At 36.9% G+C, this 19,892-nt stretch overlaps 1 protein-coding gene across 9 annotated transcripts in view; it reads right to left on the reverse strand.

The window, feature by feature from the left end:
* The window catches only part of MTMR2 (myotubularin related protein 2), a 94,514-nt gene that overhangs the window by 27,352 nt on the left and 47,270 nt on the right, over positions 1-19,892 (reverse strand). For 4 of the 9 annotated variants that reach the window (NM_001133737.1, XM_024254650.2, XM_063727963.1 and 1 more), the window contains 3 exon segments: positions 1,853-1,963; positions 2,133-2,227; positions 5,483-5,558. In NM_001133737.1, coding sequence (NP_001127209.1) covers positions 1,853-1,963; positions 2,133-2,227; positions 5,483-5,558 — 282 coding nt within the window. 9 annotated transcript variants of the gene reach the window in all.

A 19,892-nucleotide genomic window follows, 5' to 3' on the forward strand; every position in this document is an offset into this window, starting at 1 on the left:
ACATGGTTGCCAGCGATTACACTCACAGAGCCCTTCTGACTATAATGGAAAACCACAGGCCAGGCACAGTGGCTCATGCCTGTAATCTCAACACTTTGGGAGGCCGAGGCGGGCAGATCACTTGAGGCCAGGAGTTCAATACCAACCTGGCCAATGTGGTGAAACCCGTCTCTACCAAAAATACAAAAAATAGCCAGGCATGGTGGCATATGCCTGTAATCCCAGCTACTCAGGAGGCTGAGGTAGGAGAATCACTTGAACCCGGGAGGCAGAGGCTCCAGTAAGCCGAGATCACGCCACTGCACTCCAGCCTGAGCGACAGAGCCAGACTCTTGTCTCAAAAAAAAAAGAAAACTACAAAAATAATTACTAAGTCATTAGCTTTAATACCAGAGTCACAAAACTTCTAAGATTAGCATAACAAAGTATCTTGAATTATACACATGCTTTTTCTTTTGGCACTGGCAGAATAAAAAGAAAGGAATAATAATGTGATGTAGAATCTCAGTGTGCATGGGTGTTAGTTAATTAGGCCTTAATAAAAGTGACCTGGAGAAGTGGTAGGTAGTACTAAATACCTATGACTTAATGGTAAAAATCTAATAATCTATGTTTCATTCAAGTATCAATGCATTTAAAGAATGCCAGTAAATAAGAACATAAGAAAAGTCTACAATATCAACTTTTCCCCACCATTGTTTTAGAAGTAGAAAAATTGGCCGGGCACGGTGGCTCACACCTGTAATCCCAGCACTTTGGGAGGCCGAGATGGGCGGATCACGAGGTCAGGAGATTGAGACCATCCTGGCTAACATGGTGAAACCCCATCTTTACTAAAAATACAAAAAAAAAATTAGCCAGGCGTGATGGTGGGCGCCTGTAGTCCCAGCTACTCGAGAGGCTGAGGCAGGAGAATCGCGTGAACCCAGGAGGCGGAGCTTGCAGTGAGCCGAGATTGTGCCAGCCTGGGAGACAGAGTGAGACTCTGTCTCAAAAAAAAAAAAAAAGAAAAATTATGAGAACCAGAAATAGAAAAGATAGGTGATGATGAATATAACATATTTAGTTATTTAGTTCTTCCACTACAAAGTAGTGGAACTGCTCAGAGCCTTATATTGCTAATTTGTAAATTAAAGGTAGTAATGTCTATTGTGCCTACACAATAGATTGTGCCTACACATTATATAAATCACAGGATTTTTATAAGGCTCAAAGTGAAATAATCAATATGGAACTATGTGGTATCCTATCAGTACTATGTGCATTAAAGATTATTATTATTATTATTATTATTATTATTATTTCAGACAGAGTCTTGCTCTGTTACCCAAGCTGTAGTGCAATGGTACTATTTTGGCTCACTGCAACCTCCGCCTCCCAGGTTCAAGCAATTCTCCTGCCTCAGCCTCCCCAATAGCTGATTTTAGGTGCCCGCCACCACGCCTGGTTAATTTTTGTATTTTTAGTAGAGATGGGTTTTCATCATGTTGGCCAGACTGATCTCGAACTCTTGACCTGAAGTGATCCGCCTGCCTCAGTCTCTGAAAGTGTTGGGATTATAGGCGTGAGCCACTGCATCCGGCCAAGATGATCATTATTAAAAAATAAGTTATGAATTTGTGAATATATCAAAATATGTAGACTGAACTGGGCCGAAAAGAATTAAGTCTAATTCATGAATCACCTTTTCTATTACTGCTAAATTTTGTTTTCTTCTATCGATGTCATACTAAAATAACATTTCTAATTGGAAATCCATTTTATATTTTGGAAACCAATTTCGAAACAGAGGTTCTATTTAATACAAAGCTTTTCAAACCAAAGAAAATCACATACATATTATAACATTTACCTTACATACAGTTTCTAGTCCATAAGAATTTTCACCTCGACTAGAAGCACCACCAATTTTTTCCACTCTATTTATTACACCAAGGGAAGCATCTAAAACAAATGGGGGATCCTAAAGAAGGAAAGAAAAAATAATTAAAACTGACCAATTAATACTGTCCAATTATATAGCTGATCAAAATCTTAATCAGAAATGCTTTAATTAGAAATGATCAGAAATGAACAAAACTAGCTACAAACAACACACTCATGTACATACAAAAATCTAATCTGACTCTTACCCGTTCCATGCTTTTGAAATATAACCTATAATTCGTGACAGTCAGAGTTCCTCGTACAGCACCAGTGAATGGACATATATAAGTTACATCTTTGGCTGAAAAGGCAAGAAATCCACAGTTTACTATACATTATGTGCTATTAAAACCTGCTGTCTCATCTTATAAAATTGTTTTGATTCCTAGACTAATTTATGCTGAAAAATAACAGAACCAGTAATTTCCAGAGACCTCAGAATCCTACAACCCAAGCTTCCATCCCTGCACTAATCTGGGGAAGAAACACAGAATCAAATGGGACAGGCTGAAAAGGTGGAGGGACTTCTCATCCCATGAGACAGAATGGAAGTAAACAAAGGGTCTACTATCCTGGCTAGATAAAACAGGTGTGGGTAGCTGCAGCAGAGACGGGTGAAAGAGTACTGGTAATGGTGGTATCAACAATAAGCATGTCAAGGCACAGTTGCCATCATCCCACTGCAGTTTCTATGTAACCTCACCAATTTGCTGATCTTCCTCTGCCCACAGTCCAGTTTGTCTACATTCTTCTAAAAATGCAATGTCCAAAACATATGTTATTCCACAAACTCCTGATCTGATTAATACTTCTGGGGAAAATTTTACAGCTGAAATGACACACATTTAAAATATGATTTCTTAGAAAAATAACAGTATAAAAAGAGGATATTGTACTGCTGACCAACCGATGCCAGACTTTGTAAAGAAATAATCACAAGTAATGTTTTATCAAATAAACGATGGATCTACATGGCATTATATTTTGTAAAATATGCATTAACTGATTATGCAGGATAACTTAGGAATCAGTATCTCAAAATATTATTTAAAATGCCACAGTTCATAATGTCCAATACATGGTTTTTATATCTTAAAATATTCATAAATTCCTAGTATGTCATTATTACACCAAATCAGCAGATAAAGGAGTATCTTCACCATTCCAAGGAAGCAAGGGACAATTCTGTGGAGCAACAACTTTCTAAGACCCTTTCAACGGGCTTCTGGGAAAACTTGGGGCCATGGAATATATTTAATAAGGTATTACAACCTCCTGACTTTGCTTCTTATTCAACACTTAGAAGGACTGGCTGCTTTGTATGGAATTTGAAATGAGACTGATCTTTTCGCAATCATTTCTAACCTTCAAAATAGTTCCCTTAGGAACATTTTAAGTATAAACTACTTTTTTTAAATCATTGTTTCCAATGCATATTTCATTTAGAGGGAAGCTTTTAAAATCAAATGAACCCATCATTATATAAAAATACACAAACTTGCTTTGCACAAATAATATTTTTCCCTTATGAATTTTTACCTCGACTAGAAAAGCTTTATTCAAGGTTACTAAAACATTTCTGGATTCCTTCCAGAGTCAGTTATCTTACTCATGTAAGAAAACTCAGCCTTATTATCCTATATCCCACCATAGGAATGTCATTCTCGGGCCAGTGCTTTTCTGTTACACCTTCCCCTTTATTCTAAAATCATGAGATAATATACATATAAAGGTGCTTCTAAAGTTCTAAGTACAATACAAAAATTCAAGGGTTTATACCTATGTTACTATTATCATCATTAGTCTTTGCTTTGTTCTGTACCCTCTATCATTCCTCAAGAGATCATGACAATGGAGAAAAGAAGATAAATACAAGAAATTCTTAGACACTGACTGGATGTTAAGAGTCCAGAAAAGAAAAAAAGAGCAGTCTAGTACGACAGCCAGATTTCTGACTTGAGTAAATGGACAGCTGGTATTGATGTCAACTGAGAGACAGAATGCAAGAAAAAGAGTAAGTTTGGAGTTAAACGTGAAGATTTCCATTTTGGAGATGTTGGGTATAAGGTTCCTATGGGATATTCAAGGATGTGTGTTTAAGATAGAGGCATTTGTTTACTTACATTAGCACAGGGGTTCACACTGGAGATACAAATTTTGGAGTCATCGGCCAATATATGGCAAGTGATGTTGCAAATTTAGATATGGTCAACCGAAAAGAGTATACAGGAGGAAAAAGGGAAATGCGTCAAGGATGAAGTCCTAGGGCGTGTTACTATTAAAGGAAGAAGAGCCAACAAATGAGACTGAGTGGTAACTTGAAGGTCTTTAATAAAGTCATATCTCATAATGGGAGCTGCAATTATGGCATTAAGTTCAGAATAAGAAAAAGAAATTGTCACAATGCTAGATATAACCTTATTAGCTAGGTTATCTTCCTATGCCTTAGTTTCCTTCCTCATCTATAATATGGGGTTGATGTTATTCTCAAGAATATACTCTCTGAGAATGACTGAGATAGTAAGCACTCAATAATAATAACTACTATCATTATATAATAGCCAATTCTGAAAAAATGTAAGTAGGTAGTTCAGATCGAGAGCTTGGTGTATACATAAGGCTGACTGGGGAAAAGAAAAAGACTGAGAGGTTATTCAATCAAAAGTCAAGAGCAAGAAAAGACAAATAGCATGCTAAGGACTGGGAAGCTAAATTTAGTAAATAACAATCCATTTAGAATACAGGTCCTCCCTTTGGCTTGTTTTTACACATAGAAATGACACCTAGCCAAGTAAAATTCAGCACTTTTAAAATCCTTTTTAAAAATTATGATTGGTAACAAAATGAATGATGGTAGTTATATTAACTAAGAAATCATTTACTTCATTATTCTAACATATTACTTTATTTCTCAGAGTTTATGAGTAGATATCTGTAATTATCACACAGATGAAACAAAACAAAAGCATGAGGAAAAAAAACACAGCTTATAAGCTCATTTTCAGTTTCCAGTCCATATTATAAGTATTAGGCTGGGCAGTGAAGGGCATCTACATACAAACAGATGCAATGGAGATGATGTATTTCATCCAAAAATTAACCTGAGTTTATTCAGAGAAGAAAGACATGAAGGAAGCAAACAGAAGAGAAGATATTTTAAGAAAAATCACTTGTATAAGGTGACAATTCAATGTTTTTATCTAGGCAACTCAATATCTGAATATAGTAATTCAAAATAATAAAATTTTCCTTCACAGGCTTCAGCAACAGTTTTAGCAAAAAGCCACCTACTTTTAAAGAAAGTAAAACAAACCAGAGAAGAGGCAAGGTATAATTCAATTTGCATGTTTCCCGGGAGTTCAAATACAAACACTAGCAGCGGGTCTAGGCCTACGTTTGTAGAACACACTAAGATGCTGGGAAGACTGCAGGTAAAGAGTTCTGCCAGACAGGAGGTGTCTCTGACAGCCAGTTTATTCTCTGTATGCAGAAAGTACTGAACATTCTGCACAGTCAGAATGGAGAAGGACATTAAGCAAAAAATACCGTTACGGACCCATGTCTTTAATATTTTCTCCTGGAAGCAAGGGTGGTTCTTCCATTTCTGCTAACTTGTTAGACTCCCTCAGGACCTGGGGTGGGAAAGACAAAAAAAGAAACATTTTTTTATTCAAAGGCTACTTTTTCACTCATATTTCAACTGAGTATACTTGCTCTTGAAGTTATAATATCATATCACATAAACTATTTTAAATCAAATTTGTTAAACTGTAGTGTTGGCATGTATAATATATGATGTTAATGTTTTTCTAGAAAGCATTTACTGAGTGCTTAAATCATATCAAAGCACTCTACATTTGTTACACAAAAAATTGTACATGTTTTTGCACTGCATCCTAAGACAGCCTAACAATAAAAGAGGTATTATATCCTCATTTCTCAGATAAGGAAAAAGCAGCCGAAAGTGGTAATTAGTTCAAGATCACATAGTTAAAGTGCCAGTGTGTAGATCTGAACTACAGTTGAATGGATTCCAAAGTCATGCTGAAGGGCCATAGTACATTTAAACTCAGACAAAATTAAGTTTTTGCATAGATTTAATGTTTAGAAAATTTAGAAATGATGTTGATAAATAATCTTGTTGAAAAAGAGTTTAAATAAAATCATGATCAACAAATATTCCAGGTAGTTAGTTACCTTGTGAAGGATGCTACACTATATTCCAAGAATGTGGATACAGAAACAGTTCTCTAAAGGAGTTACAACCCAGAGAACACACAGACACACCCAAATTGTCATATGCTAAATATATCCCCCATTAACTACCAAAAGCCTTCCTCACCTCCTCCCACCTCTCTCACCATCAAACAGTAAATTTCTGTCTCCAATCCCATTAATTCCTCCGTCTTCCGCAATCTGGCTCACCTGCGGCCAATAACTAAGAACTACAAAGAACAAATTAACTTATTTTCAATAAATTTGCATCTAAACAAATTCATTCTTTTGAAAGTTTAACAATTTGTTTCATAAAGTAACTTTAATGTAATACCTAAAGAAATAGTATATACACACATATATATTTTTATGTGCCACATCTAAACTTCAAAAAAGTCGTCTTTAAAGGTCATCTTTTAAAAATGCTATCTAGTTGCCAGTCCCTAAATAGTCTTATGTAGTCATAAAAGAAGAGAAGAAGGAAAGAAGAGAGGAAAGGAGGACCAGCCTATGAAGATGGGGTTAAAAAGGCAAAAACTTGCCATATACAAAAATACAGACCGGGGTTCACATCCTGACTGCACCACATACTAACCTGGTACTCTTAGGCAAGGTTTTCAACTTCTCTATGCCTCATTTTCCGCATCTATAAAATGGTAACTATTATAGTACCACACATAGGTTGTTATGAAAATTAAATGAGTTAATACATTTAAAGCACTTATATCAGTGTTAACACATAAGATGTATGTAATAAGTGTTGTCTATTGTTAATAAAAGTTCAAACTAACAACTGATTGCCAGAATCTGCTAATAATTCTACTAATTATGAAAGCAACAAAATTAGACCCAAAGATAACAAAACAAATATCAGAGTATACCAAAAAAAAATCAACCACATGAAAGATTATAGAAAGGAAGATGCTTTATTCTTCCCCCCGTCTACCACCTCACTCAGAAATACAACGTTTATGTCACTTATAATGCTGGGCAGTAGTTCCCATATTGCATATGTATACCTTCTTGTGGCTGCTACAGCACTGCTCCACATGACTTCCTCTTTCTCTACATTTCTACATTCAGAAAGGACCAGCAACCCCCGGAAAATATTTATGTTATGTATAGAAGAGAAGAGGGTAGTTCTGGCAAAGGCACACAGAAACTGGGAGATACAATCCTCCTAAAGCTTCATAAAGTGAGAAAAGAGACAGGAAAACTCATGCAAGTAGCACACTTTGAGAACCACACATAGGCTTTCTTATATTCTCTCTGACCAGAATGTCAAAGAGCGAGGCAATGAAAAGAAGCAATACAAGATCCTATCTTTGTCCAGCAGAGCTGCTCTAGATGACAGACTTTTAACATAGGCTTATGCTAAAGGTTGTATATAAACAACTAATTCTACACTGGAGATAGGAAAAGAACTCCAACTAGCACTCAAGTGAACAGAACAGGGATGGGGCAATCTAGACCCTGTGTTTGTTGACAAACACTGATTCTAGACAAATCTATCCTTAAACAAAAGAAAAGAGACTAGGAAAAAAAGGGCCTAGAAAAAAAAAAAGAAGACTTACAAAGAAAAGAGAATATCAACCCGAAACTTTAAAAAAGAAAGAAAAGCAGTCTTCTGAAAATAATTCTCTATAGGCATTTGTAAAAGCATGTATAAGGTACTTGGCACACTCAAAAGGAAATAAGCCATATTTTCTAATAAACACAAAGAGAAGGCCAGGCGCAGTGGCTTAGCCTATGCTCCCAGCACCCTAGGAGGCCGAGGCGAGTGAACTGCTTGAAACCAGGAATTCAAGACCAGCCTGGACAACACGGCAAAACCCTGTCTCTACTATAAATGCAAAACATTAGCTGGGCAGGCATGGCATCACGGGTCTACAGTCTCAGCTACTTGGGAGGCTGTGATGAGAGGATTACCTTGAGCCCCAGAAGTCAAGGCTTCAGTGAGCTGTGATGCACTCCACTGCACTCCAGCCTGGGCAATGGGAGTGAGACCCTGTGCTAAAAAAAAAAAAAAGAAAAAGAAAAAGAAAAAAAAGAAATAGAAAGCCATAAGGAGAGAGACACAATGAAACGAGAAATGAGTGAGAATGACTGCAAGGACATTTAAAAATGTAATAGCAGAAATAAAATCTGTATGGAATTAGCAACAAATTGCATTGGTTATTCAGAAAACAGATTTAATGTTGAGGACAAACTTGAAAAGTGCTGTAAGAATTTGAAGGAAAAGAACAAAGATAAAATCATCATGGAAAATCATCAAGAAAAGAATTGTATTTTCTAAAGGAAAAAAAAATAATCAAGAGGAGCAAAAAAGTCCAATATATAATTGATGTTGATCAGAAGAGTTTACCATGTTCCACCCAAAATCAATGAACAGAGACATACCTAGTTGCATCTTGGCAAATTTTTTTGAACTAAAAGAATTAAAATATAAACTATAAGAATATAGGCGGGAAAAAAATTACCTTTGAAGAAAGCAAAATCAAGTTAGCTTCAAGGTTATCTATAATACCATATTCTACAAGACAATAACAAAATGTGATCAAAGCTGTGACGGAAAATGCTCCCACAAAGTATTTAATGGCAGCAGGAAGTCATTCTCAGATAGCCAGGCCTCAGAAAATACAACTCAGAAATACTTTTTAGAAAAAAAAAAGAAAAGAAAAAAATACCTTAAACTGTGATTCAGCTAAAAAGGGAAAATAAAAATTAAAATATACAGGGGATTTGTGGTGTATTGCAAAACCTTATGTTTCATATCCTAAGAACCCCTAAAAAAACTCCACATTCACTACCACCATACTAACCTCTGAGTCTTAGTTTCACCATTCATATTATTAACATGATATTAATACCCACCTTAAAAGTTAGCAACTATGAAATCAAGATAACTGCACCATAAAGAGATTTGCAAAACACCATGAAAATGAAAAAAAAAAAAAATACAGACAGTCCCTGACTTACAATGGTTCAACTTACGGTATTTTCAACTTACAACAGGTTTATCTGAATGTAACCCCATCATAGGTCGAGGAGCATCTGTACTTATTATTCACGTAATAGAAGCATCAACAGAAGTTTTCACTGCCTTTACCAAAATGGCCTATTGACATGGTGCTTTTTTCTCTGCTCTAGAGATTCCCTATATGACACACTTTCTCTAATACTCATCAAAGGGATTAATATTTGAGAAAGCATGTCATATAGGGAACCATAAATCAATCTCTCCCTGACTCCTAACTACTATATTCTAGATTTAGCTACAGAATAGTAAGCATCTCACTGTTCTAAGGAAAGCAGCAAATCTTTTCCCTTTCTTTCATGTCTTATGAGGACTGAAGATAGCTGCAATATTCCAAAGAGTCTGACACAACTTAGGAAAATTAACGGAATAATGTCTACCTGAGAGAATAAAGGAGATGGCTTGAGAAATAAAAATGGAGTAAAAGTTTAGGGTATCCTAGTGAAGGTTTTCAAAGATGCCTTCGGCAAGAGAGTCCGTATCACATGGGTCCATTTATATGAAATTCTGCAACAGACTTAACTATAGTACGAAAAACTTCAAAACAGTTGTTGCTATGGGGATGAGAATGAGAGTGTGGACTGAAAAGGGGCATGATGAAAGTATCTGGGGTGACAAGTTCTATATCTTGACAAGGATTTGGGTTGTACAGGTGTATGCATTTTTCTAAACTCACAGAATATACACTTAAGATTTCTGTATTTCAATAGATATAAATTTTATATCAAAAGAAAAACTACATATATTTATTTGCATGCTGACATATTTAGTTGGAAAAGTACTAATGTCGGCAATTTACTTTGAAATGCATCAAAAAGTAAGATAGATAAATAGGTGGATAGAGGGATACAGAGATGATGGATGTCAGATAAAAACAAGAAAGTAGGGTAAAATGTTAATGGCAAAATTCTGATGGTGGATACAGCAGGGTCCTTTGTAAACTTTATTTTGTGTTCAGAAATTTTTATAATAAAATACTGGGGAGAAGTTAAGGACTTTAAACTTGACCAGTCATGTAAAAAAAAAAAAATCACTGCAGGCCTTTGATAGGGGCAGATGGCATGGTCAAAGAGGGCAAAAAAATGACAAGGATGAAGATGAAATGATGATAATCTAGGAAAGAAACAGAATCCTGGATTAGTGTATGGTAATAGAAATAAAGAGGAATATGATACATTGGAAAAGTGATCAAATCTGATCCTAGGCTTATAAAACAAATAGAAGCAATTATATGAATAATACTTGATGATTTTTACTTGAGAGGAATTGCATCTCAGATATGTCAGCAATGGAAGAAGACAGCAGATTCAATGAATAAATGAAGTGAGGTCAAAACGAGAGAGGCAACTCAAAAACACCAGGAACCTATCTTCTTTTTTTTTTTTCTTAAGGTTCTTTTTTCTTTTTATTATACTTTCTTAGGGTACATGTGCACAATGTGCAGTTTTGTTACATATGTATACATGTGCCATGTTAGTGTGTTACACCCATTAACTCGTCATTTAACATTAGGTATATCTCCTAATGCTATCCCTCCCCCCTTCCCCCACCCCACAACAGGCCCCAGTGTGTGATGTTCCCCTTCCTGTGTCCATGTGTTCTCATTGTTCAATTCCCACCTATGAGTGAGAACATGCAGTGTTTGGTTTTTTGTCCTTGTGATAGTTTGCTGAGAATGATGGTTTCCAGCTTCATCCATGTCCCTGCAAAGGACATGAACTCATCATTTTTTATGGCTGCATAGTATTCCATGGTGTATATGTGCCACATTTTCTTAATCCAGCCTATCATTGTTAGACATTTGGCTTGGTTCCAAGTCTTTGCTATTGTGAATAGTGCCACAATAAACATACGTGTGCATGTGTCTTTATAGAAGCATGATTTATAATCCCTTGGGTATATACCCAGTAATGGGATGGCTGGGTCAAATGGTATTTCTAGTTCTAGATTCCTGAGGAATCACCACACTGACTTCCACAATGGTTGAACTAGTTTACAGTCCCACCAACAGTGTAAAATTGTTCCTATTCCTCCACATCCTCTCCATCACCTGTTGTTTCCTGACTTTTTAATGATTGCCATTCTAACTGGTGTGAGATGGTATCTCATTGTGGTTTTGATTTGCATTTCTCTGATGGCCAGTGATGATGAGCATTTTTTCATGTGTCTGTTGGCTGCATAAATGTCTCCTTTTGAGAAGTAACTTTATATCTTTCACTCACTTTTTGATGGGTTTTTTTTTTTTTACTTGTAAATTTGTTTGAATTCATTGTAGATTCTGGATATTAGGCCTTTGTCAGATGAGTAGATTGCAAAAATTTTCTCCCATTCTGTAGGTTGCCTGTTCATTCTGATGGTAGTTTCTTTTGCTGTGCAGAAGCTCTTGAGTTTAATGAGATCCCATTTGTCAATTTTGGCTTTTGTTGCCATTGCTTTTGGTGTTTTAGACATGAAGTCCTTGCCCATGCCTATGTCCTGAATGGTATTGCCTAGGGTTTCTTCTAGGGTTTTTATGGTTTTAGGTCTAACATTTAAGTCTTTAATCCTCTTGAATTAATTTTTGTATAAGGTGTAAGGAAGGGATCCAGTTTCAGCTTTCTACATATGGCTAGCCAGTTTTCCCAGCACCGTTTATTAAATAGGGAATCCTTTCCCCATTTCTTGTTTTTGTCAGGTTTGTCAAAGATCAGATAGTTGTAGATATGCATGATGCCTCCAGCTTTGTTTCTTTTGGCTTAGGATTGACTTGGCAATACGGGCTCTTTTTTGGTTCCATATGAACTTTAGTTTTTTCCAATTCTGTGAAGAAAGTCATTGGTAGCTTGATGGGGATGGCATTGAATCTATAAATTACCTTGGGCAGTATGGCCATTTTCACGATATTGATTCTTCCTACCCATGAGCATGGAATGTTCTTCCATTTGTTTGTATCCTCTTTTATTTCATTGATCAGTGGTTTGTAGTTCTCCTTGAAGAAGTCCTTCACGTCCCTTGTAAGTTGGATTCCTAGGTATTTTATTCTCTTTGAAGCAATTGTGAATGGGAGCTTACTCATGATTTGGCTCTCTGTTTGTCTGTTATTGGTGTATAAGAATGCTTGTGATTTTTGCACATTGATTTTGTATCCTGAGACTTTGCTGAAGTTGCTTATCAGCTTAAGGAGATTTTGGGCTGAGACAATGGGGTTTTCTAGATATATAATCATGTCATCTGCAAACAGAGACAATTTGACTTTCTCTTTTCCTAATTGAATACACTTTATTTCCTTCTCCTGCCTGATTGCCCTGGCCAGAACTTCCAACACTATGTTGAATAAGAGTGGTGAGAGAGGGCATCCCTGTCTTGTGCCAGTTTTCAAAGGGAATGCTTCCAGTTTTTGCCCATTCAGTATGATATTGGCTGTGGGTTTGTCATAGATAGCTCTTATTATTTTGAGATACGTCCCATCAATACCTAATGTATTGAGAGTTTTTAGCATGAAGCGTTGTTGAATTTTGTCAAAGGCCTTTTCTGCATCTATTGAGATAATCATGTGGTTTTTGTCATTGATTCTGTTTATATGCTGGATTACGTTTACTGATTTGCGTATGTTGAACCAGCCTTACATCCCAGGGATGAAGCCCACTTGATCATGGTGGATAAGCTTTTTGATGAGCTGCTGGATTCGGTTTGCCAGTATTTTATTGAGGATTTTTGTATCGATGTTCATCAGGGATATTGGTCTAAAATTCTCTTTTTTTGTTGTGTCTCTGCCAGGCTTTGTATCAGTATGATGCTGGCCTCATAAAATGAGTTAGGGAGGATTCCCTCTTTTTCTATTGATTGGAATAGTTTCAGAAGGAATGGTACCAGCTCCTCCTTGTACTTCGGGTAGAATTCGGCTGTGAATCCATCTGGTCCTGGACTTTTTTTGGTTGGTAAGCTATTAATTATTGCCTCAATTTCAGAGCCTGTTATTGGTGTATTCAGGGATTCAACTTCTTCCTGGTTTAGTCTTGGGAGGGTGTATGTGTCGAGGAATTTACCCATTTCTTCTAGATTTTCTAGTTTATTTGCATAGAGGTGTTTATAGTATTCTGATGGTAGTTTGTATTTCTGTGGGATCGGTGGTGATATCCCCTTTATCATTTTTTATTGCACCTATTTGATTCTTCTCTCTCTTCTTCTTTATTAGTCTTGCTAGCGGTCTACCAATTTTCATCTTTTCAAAAAACCAGCTCCTGGATTCATTGATTTTTCTGAAGGGTTTTTTGTGTCTCTATCTCCTTCAGTTCTGCTCTGATCTTAGTTATTTCTTGCCTTCTGCTAGCTTTTGAATGTGTTTGCTCTTGCTTCTCTAGTTCTTTTAATTGTGATGTTAGGGTGTCCATTTTAGACCTTTCTGCTTTCTCTTGTGGGCATTTAGTGCTATAAATTTCCCTCTACACACTGCTTTGAATGTGTCCCAGAGATTCTGGTATGTTGTGTCTTTGTTCTCGTTGGTTTCAAAGAACATCTTTATTTCTGCCTTCATTTCGTTATGTACCCAATAGTCATTCAGGAGCACGTTGTTCAGTTTCCATGTAGTTGAGTGGTTTTGAGTGAGTTTCTTAATCCTGAGTTCTAGTTTGATTGCACTGTGGTCTGACAGACAGTTTGTTATAATTTCTCTTGTTTTACATTTGCTGAGGAGTGCTTTACTTCCAACTATGTGGTCGGTTTTGGAACAGGTGTGGTGTGGTGCTGAAAAGAATGTATATTCTGTTGATTTGGGGTGGAGAGTTATGTAGATGTCTATTAGGTCTGCTTGGTGCAGAGCTGAGTTCAATTCCTGGATATCCTTGTTAACTTTCTGTCTCACTGATATGTCTAATGTTGACAGTGGGGTGTTAAAGTCTCCCATTATTATTGTGTGGGAGTCTGAGTCTCTTTGTAGGTCTCTGAGGACTTGCTTTATGAATCTGGATGCTCCTGTATTAGGTGCATATATATTCAGGACAGTTAGCTCTTCTTGTTGAATTGATCCCTTTACCATTATGTAATGGCCTTGTCTCTTTTGATCTTTGTTGGTTTAAAGTCTGTTTTATCAGAGACTAGGATTGCAACCCCTGCCTTTTTTTGTTTTCCATTGCTTGGTAGATCTTCCTCCATCCCTTTATTTTGAGCCTATGTGTGTCTCTGCACATGAGATGGGTTTCCTGAATACAGCACACTGATGGGTCTTGACTCTTTATCCAATTTGCCAGTCTGTGTCTTTTAATTGGAGCATTTAGCCCATTTACATTTAAGCTTAATATTGTTATGTGTGAATTTGATCCTGTCATTATGATGTTAGCTGGTTATTTTGCTCGTTAATTGATGCAGTTTCTTCCTAGCCTCAATGGTCTTTACAATTTGGCATGTTTTTGCAGTGGCTGGTACCAGTTGTTCCTTTCCATGTTTACTGCTTCCTTCAGGAGCTCTTTTAGGGCTGGCCTGGTAGTGACAAAATCTCTCAGCATTTGCTTGTCTGTAAAGGATTTTATTTCTCCTTCACTTATGGAGCTTAGTTTGGCTGGATATGAAATTCTGGGTTGAAAATTCTTTTCTTTAAGAATGTTGAATATTGGCCCCCACTCTCTTCTGGCTTGTAGAGTTTCTGCCGAGAGATCCGCTGTTAGTCTGTTGGGCTTCCCTTTGCAGGCAACCTGACCTTTCTCTCTGGCTGCCCTTAACATTTTTTCCTTCATTTCAACTTTGGTGAATCTGACAATTATGTGTCTTGGAGTTGCTCTTCTCAAGGAGTATCTTTGTGGCATTCTCTGTATTTCCTGAATTTGAATGTTGGCCTGCCTTGCTAGATTGGGGAAGTTCTCCTGGATAATATCCTGCAGAGTGTTTTCCAACTTGGTTCCATTCTCCCCGTCACTTTCAGGTACACCAATGAGACATAGATTTGGTCTTTTCACATAGTTCCATATTTCTTGGAGGCTTTGTTCGTTTCTTTTTATTTTTTTTTCTCTAAACTTCTCTTCTCGCTTCATTTCATTCATTTGATCTTCCATCACTGATACCCTTTATTCCAGTTGATCGAATCAGCTACTGAGGCTTGTGCATTCGTCATGTAGTTCTCGTGCCATGGTTTTCAGCTCCATCAGGTCCTTTAAAGACTTCACTGCATTGGTAATTCTAGTTAGCCATTCGTCTAATTTTTTTTTTCAAGGTTTTTAACTTCTTTGCCATGAGTTTGAACTTCCTCCTTTAGCTCGGAGTAGTTTGATCATCTGAAGCCTTCTTCCCTCAATTCGTAAAAGTCCTTCTCTGTCCAGTTTTGTTCCATTGCTGGTGAGGAGCTGCGTTCCTCTGGAGGAGGAGAGGTGCTCTGATTTTTAGAGTTTCCAGTTTTTCTGCTCTGTTTTTTCCCCATCTTTGTGGTTTTATCTACCTTTGGTCTTTGATGATGGTGACATACAGATGGGGTTTTGGTGTGGATGTCCTTTCTGTTTGTTAGTTTTCCTTCTATCAGTCAGGACCCTCAGCTGTTGGAGTTTGCTGGAGGTCCACTCTAGACCCTCTTTGCCTGGGTATCAGCAGCAGAGTCTGCAGAACAGTGGATATTGGTGAACAGCAAATGTTGCTGCCTGATCGTTCCTCTGAAATTTTTGTCTCAGAGAAGTACCCGGCCATGTGAGGTGTCAGTCTGCCCCTACTGGGGGGTGCCTCCCAGTTAGGCTACTCTGGGGTCAGGGACCAACTTGAGGAGGCAGTCTGTCCATTCTCAGATCTCCAGCTGCGTGCTGGGAGAACCACTACTCTCTTCAAAGCTGTCAGACAGGGACATTTAAGTCTGCAGAGGTTTCTGCTGCCTTTTGTTTGGCTATGCCCTGCCCCCAGAGGTGGAGTCTACAGAGGGCTGCTTGAGCTGCGGTGGGCTCCACCCAGTTTGAGCTTTCGAGCCTATCTTCTTAAAATGGTGGTTGGGAACCAAGAGAGCAAAGCCACTCTGGTCCATTAGGTTTTTCTGCCTTCACATGTAAATATCTTTAGTGGAGAATAAGTTACATAACCCTCAGATATGAGGGAAGAAAATTCACTCCTGGAGAAATCCTCTAGAATACATTAAGCACTTTCTCTTACTGGGTCAATATAATGTTACTAACTGGCTAGCCAACCTGTTTTCTATCAGATGCATCAGAACCCTGCCTGAATCTGGAGCTCTGGCCACATCAATAGGTAAGATTCCATAAAATGTGCTATTTGATAGCATTTAATACAATATTTAATCCTTTTATTATCAAGAAAAGTCTGATAATCTTATTTAAACTCTTGAAAACAAAACACACAAGATTCAAATTTATAATTTTTTTTTATTCCTACTATATAATCAGTTTAGTATTCCTCCCTTCCCAGTCCTGATTTTCTTCCATGCCCACTTCATCAAATTATTTTCAAACTGCCCAGTAATTTTCCATGTGACTTTAACTTCTTTTTTCACTCCCTCCCTTTTTCTTCTCTCCCTCTCTCTCTTTCTCACACACACATGGTTAGATGGTAGAAAAATAGGAAAGAATTTGTCTGAAATCTGCAAAACACTAAATAATAATCACCTGAAAGGGAAAAATGAGTCTATACAGTTATAAACTATCCTCCACAGTCTTTTTATATACTGTACTAAAACCCAGAAGAGAATAAAAGGATTTTCTTAGTAACTTATTTTTTGTTGGATAATCCTTCTAAAGAAAACTGTTTATATCAATTATACTTTATTCTATTTTTTCTACAACTTGACTGACAAACCACGAAGTGGCCAAATGAACCATGCAAACAAAAATTCTAACAAGGTAGAGCCACAGACTGGCATCTGGGATAGATCTTACTGGTTACACATTTCAAAGTACATTCAAGATCAAGCACAGGGAAGCCTTTTTTTTTTTTTTAATAACACAGTCAGGGACATTTTGGTTTTTCAGCTGAAACCACAACTAGCCAAAGCTGGAAAACGTTACATCACCATCCATGATTCAACAACAACAAAAAGGATGACTATCTAAAGAAGAATGGTCTAGAAAGCATCACTTCATGCTATGGGTTGAACTGTGCCCTCCAATAATGTTGTCGGAAGTCTAACCACCAGTGCCTTAGAATGTGACCTAATTTGGAAATAGGGTTGTTGCAGATATAGTTAGTTAAGATGAGGTCATACTGGTGTAGGGTGGGCCCCTAATTCAATATGGCTGGTATCCTCACAAGAAGACAGCAATGTGAAGAAACAGGGAGAATGCCCTGTGAAGAGGGAAGCAGAGATTGGACTGATGCATTTACAATCCAAGGAACATCAAAGATGGCTAACCCTCATGAGCAGCTAGGAGAAAGGTATGGAATAAATTCTCCCTCAAAGCTCTCTTGGTTGGCAGGTGCCAACCCTGCTAACACCTTGATTTCTGATGTCTAGGCTCCAGAACTATGAAAGAATAAATTTCTGCTGTTTTAAGCCACCCAGTGTGTGGTACTCTGTTATTATAGCAGCCCTAAGAAACGAATGCCTAATATCAATAAAAACTTCCAGATTTTAATCTTAAAATACAAGTTTTCATAACTGTGAAAACTTAGAAGCAATCTGAGCTTGAGTAGGAGAACGGATAAACGAATTGTGGTACATCATACAAAGGAATATCATTCAGTAATAAAAAGAAATTAGCTATCAAGCCATGGAAAGACTTGAGGAATCTTAAAAGGATATTACTAAGTGAAAGAAGCCACTCTGAAAAGACTGCACACTAGATGATTCCAACTACATGACATTCTGGAAAAGGCAAAAATGTGGACACAGAAAAATTAGTGATTGCCTGGTGTTCAAGGAGAGGGGAAAATGAAAGAGGTGACGCAAAGGGGATTTTTAGGGCACTGAAACTATTCTACATGATACAGTAACAATGAATATATGCCATCATACTTTTGTCAAAACCCACAGAATGTACACCACAAAGTATGAACCCTAATGCAAACTATGTATTTTAGTATTAATATAAAAATGTATCAGTATCGTTTCATCAGTTGTAACAAATGCACCACACAAGGTACATTCAATGGAATAAATGTCAATTCCTTCACTTTTCTGCAAAAACTTCTACAAAAAATCCTGTATCTCTAAAGGGTAACACATTATTCTATACATCAGCTAAGTCATAATTTAATGCTTCCTTGACTCTCATATTTAATCTATTTCTACATTTTGTCCTGTCTCTTCCTTTCATTCCCCACACCAATATAGCCCCACTTTTCCATCCATAAGGACTAGCCCCACACCTTCTGATGTGTCCTTCTGAGCTATTCTTCAGACAGTCCTTTCCAATAAATGATGGTTCATAATAGATTATATGCCAAAAACAAGAAAAACAAAAGATAGGTGGATAGATATAATATTATCTAAATTTCTTTCATTTCACCTCATACCAACGGAAATGAGCCCAGTTTATGTACTGTTTTTAGAAGATCATTATTCATTCAGTGCTCTTAACACCCTTGAAAGATAAGTAGTATTCATATGTCCATTTATAAATGGGGTCATTGACCCTTATAGAAGTTAAGGAACTTTTCCAAGGTGACATATATCTCCCAACAGTGGCTGGAATTGAACAGACGTCTGATTACACTAAGACCATGATCATGACATGATAACATCCCAAGCAAGCAAGGGATATGAAGGACCAGAGGCTGAGAAAGAGATCAGAACCAGAGGTAAAAATGTGGGAGTCATCCAAAAAGAGATGACAGCTGAAACCACGAAGAAGAAAGAAAATGTGGAAGAAAGAGAGTGGGGAAAGCAAGGGATGAAGAAAACTTTAGCATTACCCCACTTAGAAGGAACAGCGAAGTACACACAGGAGGGGAGGGCAGATGAGAAATGAACCACATATTGTCACCAGATTTGAAACCTGGAATCATCATCTTTGACTCCTCTCTTCCCATAATCTGCAATGTTCCTTCAGGTAGCTTTGTGTACATTACATTCACCTATAATTTTTTCAGATTTGTTTTTTACAAAGCATTATGTCATTATCCTAGTACATGTCCTTTAGCAACTTTTACTTGGAATTATTCCAGTAGCCTCCAAACATGTCTTCATTCTTTCCATTCTACCTGCTCTTGACTAGTATCACCTGTTTATGGACCCACAGCCTCTTCTATCACTCCACCTACTATCGCCAACAAATGGGAGCTTATTATTCACAATGTTCTTCTATCCTTGCATTTTTAATCTGTCTTGAAAAACAAATGGAGATCCACCATTCATTTCAGACTTCACATATTCAATAGTAAACATATAAATAATCTTAAAATCATCCTCCCCACTGAAAGGCATTTATATTGTCTCCAGACTTGTCATTACAAACTTCAGGATTATCTTGTCAAATTTTAACCATATTATTTATAGAATAAGCAAAAATTAAAATCTTAAAAATACTGAGCTTTTCTGTTCAAATCAAGGTATGTCTTTCTGTTTAAGTATTCATCTTTACCACTCAGCAGAGTTTTAAAGTTTCTTCACATACTTTCTGCATATTTAAGTTTATTCCTAGATATTTTATATTTTTAGTTATTATTATAGAATTTTTCTTTCTTTTATATTTTGTGAGTATTTTTATAATAGAAAGCTATAATTCTTATATATAAATTTTGCCTTTTAGTGTGCCTTGTAATTTTTTGTTGGAAGTCAGACATGTAAAAGGTACTACGTAAAAAGAACTGAGGTAAA

Source organism: Pongo abelii, chromosome 9 (genome assembly GCF_028885655.2).
Source record: "Pongo abelii isolate AG06213 chromosome 9, NHGRI_mPonAbe1-v2.0_pri, whole genome shotgun sequence".
Lineage (NCBI taxonomy): Eukaryota > Metazoa > Chordata > Mammalia > Primates > Hominidae > Pongo > Pongo abelii.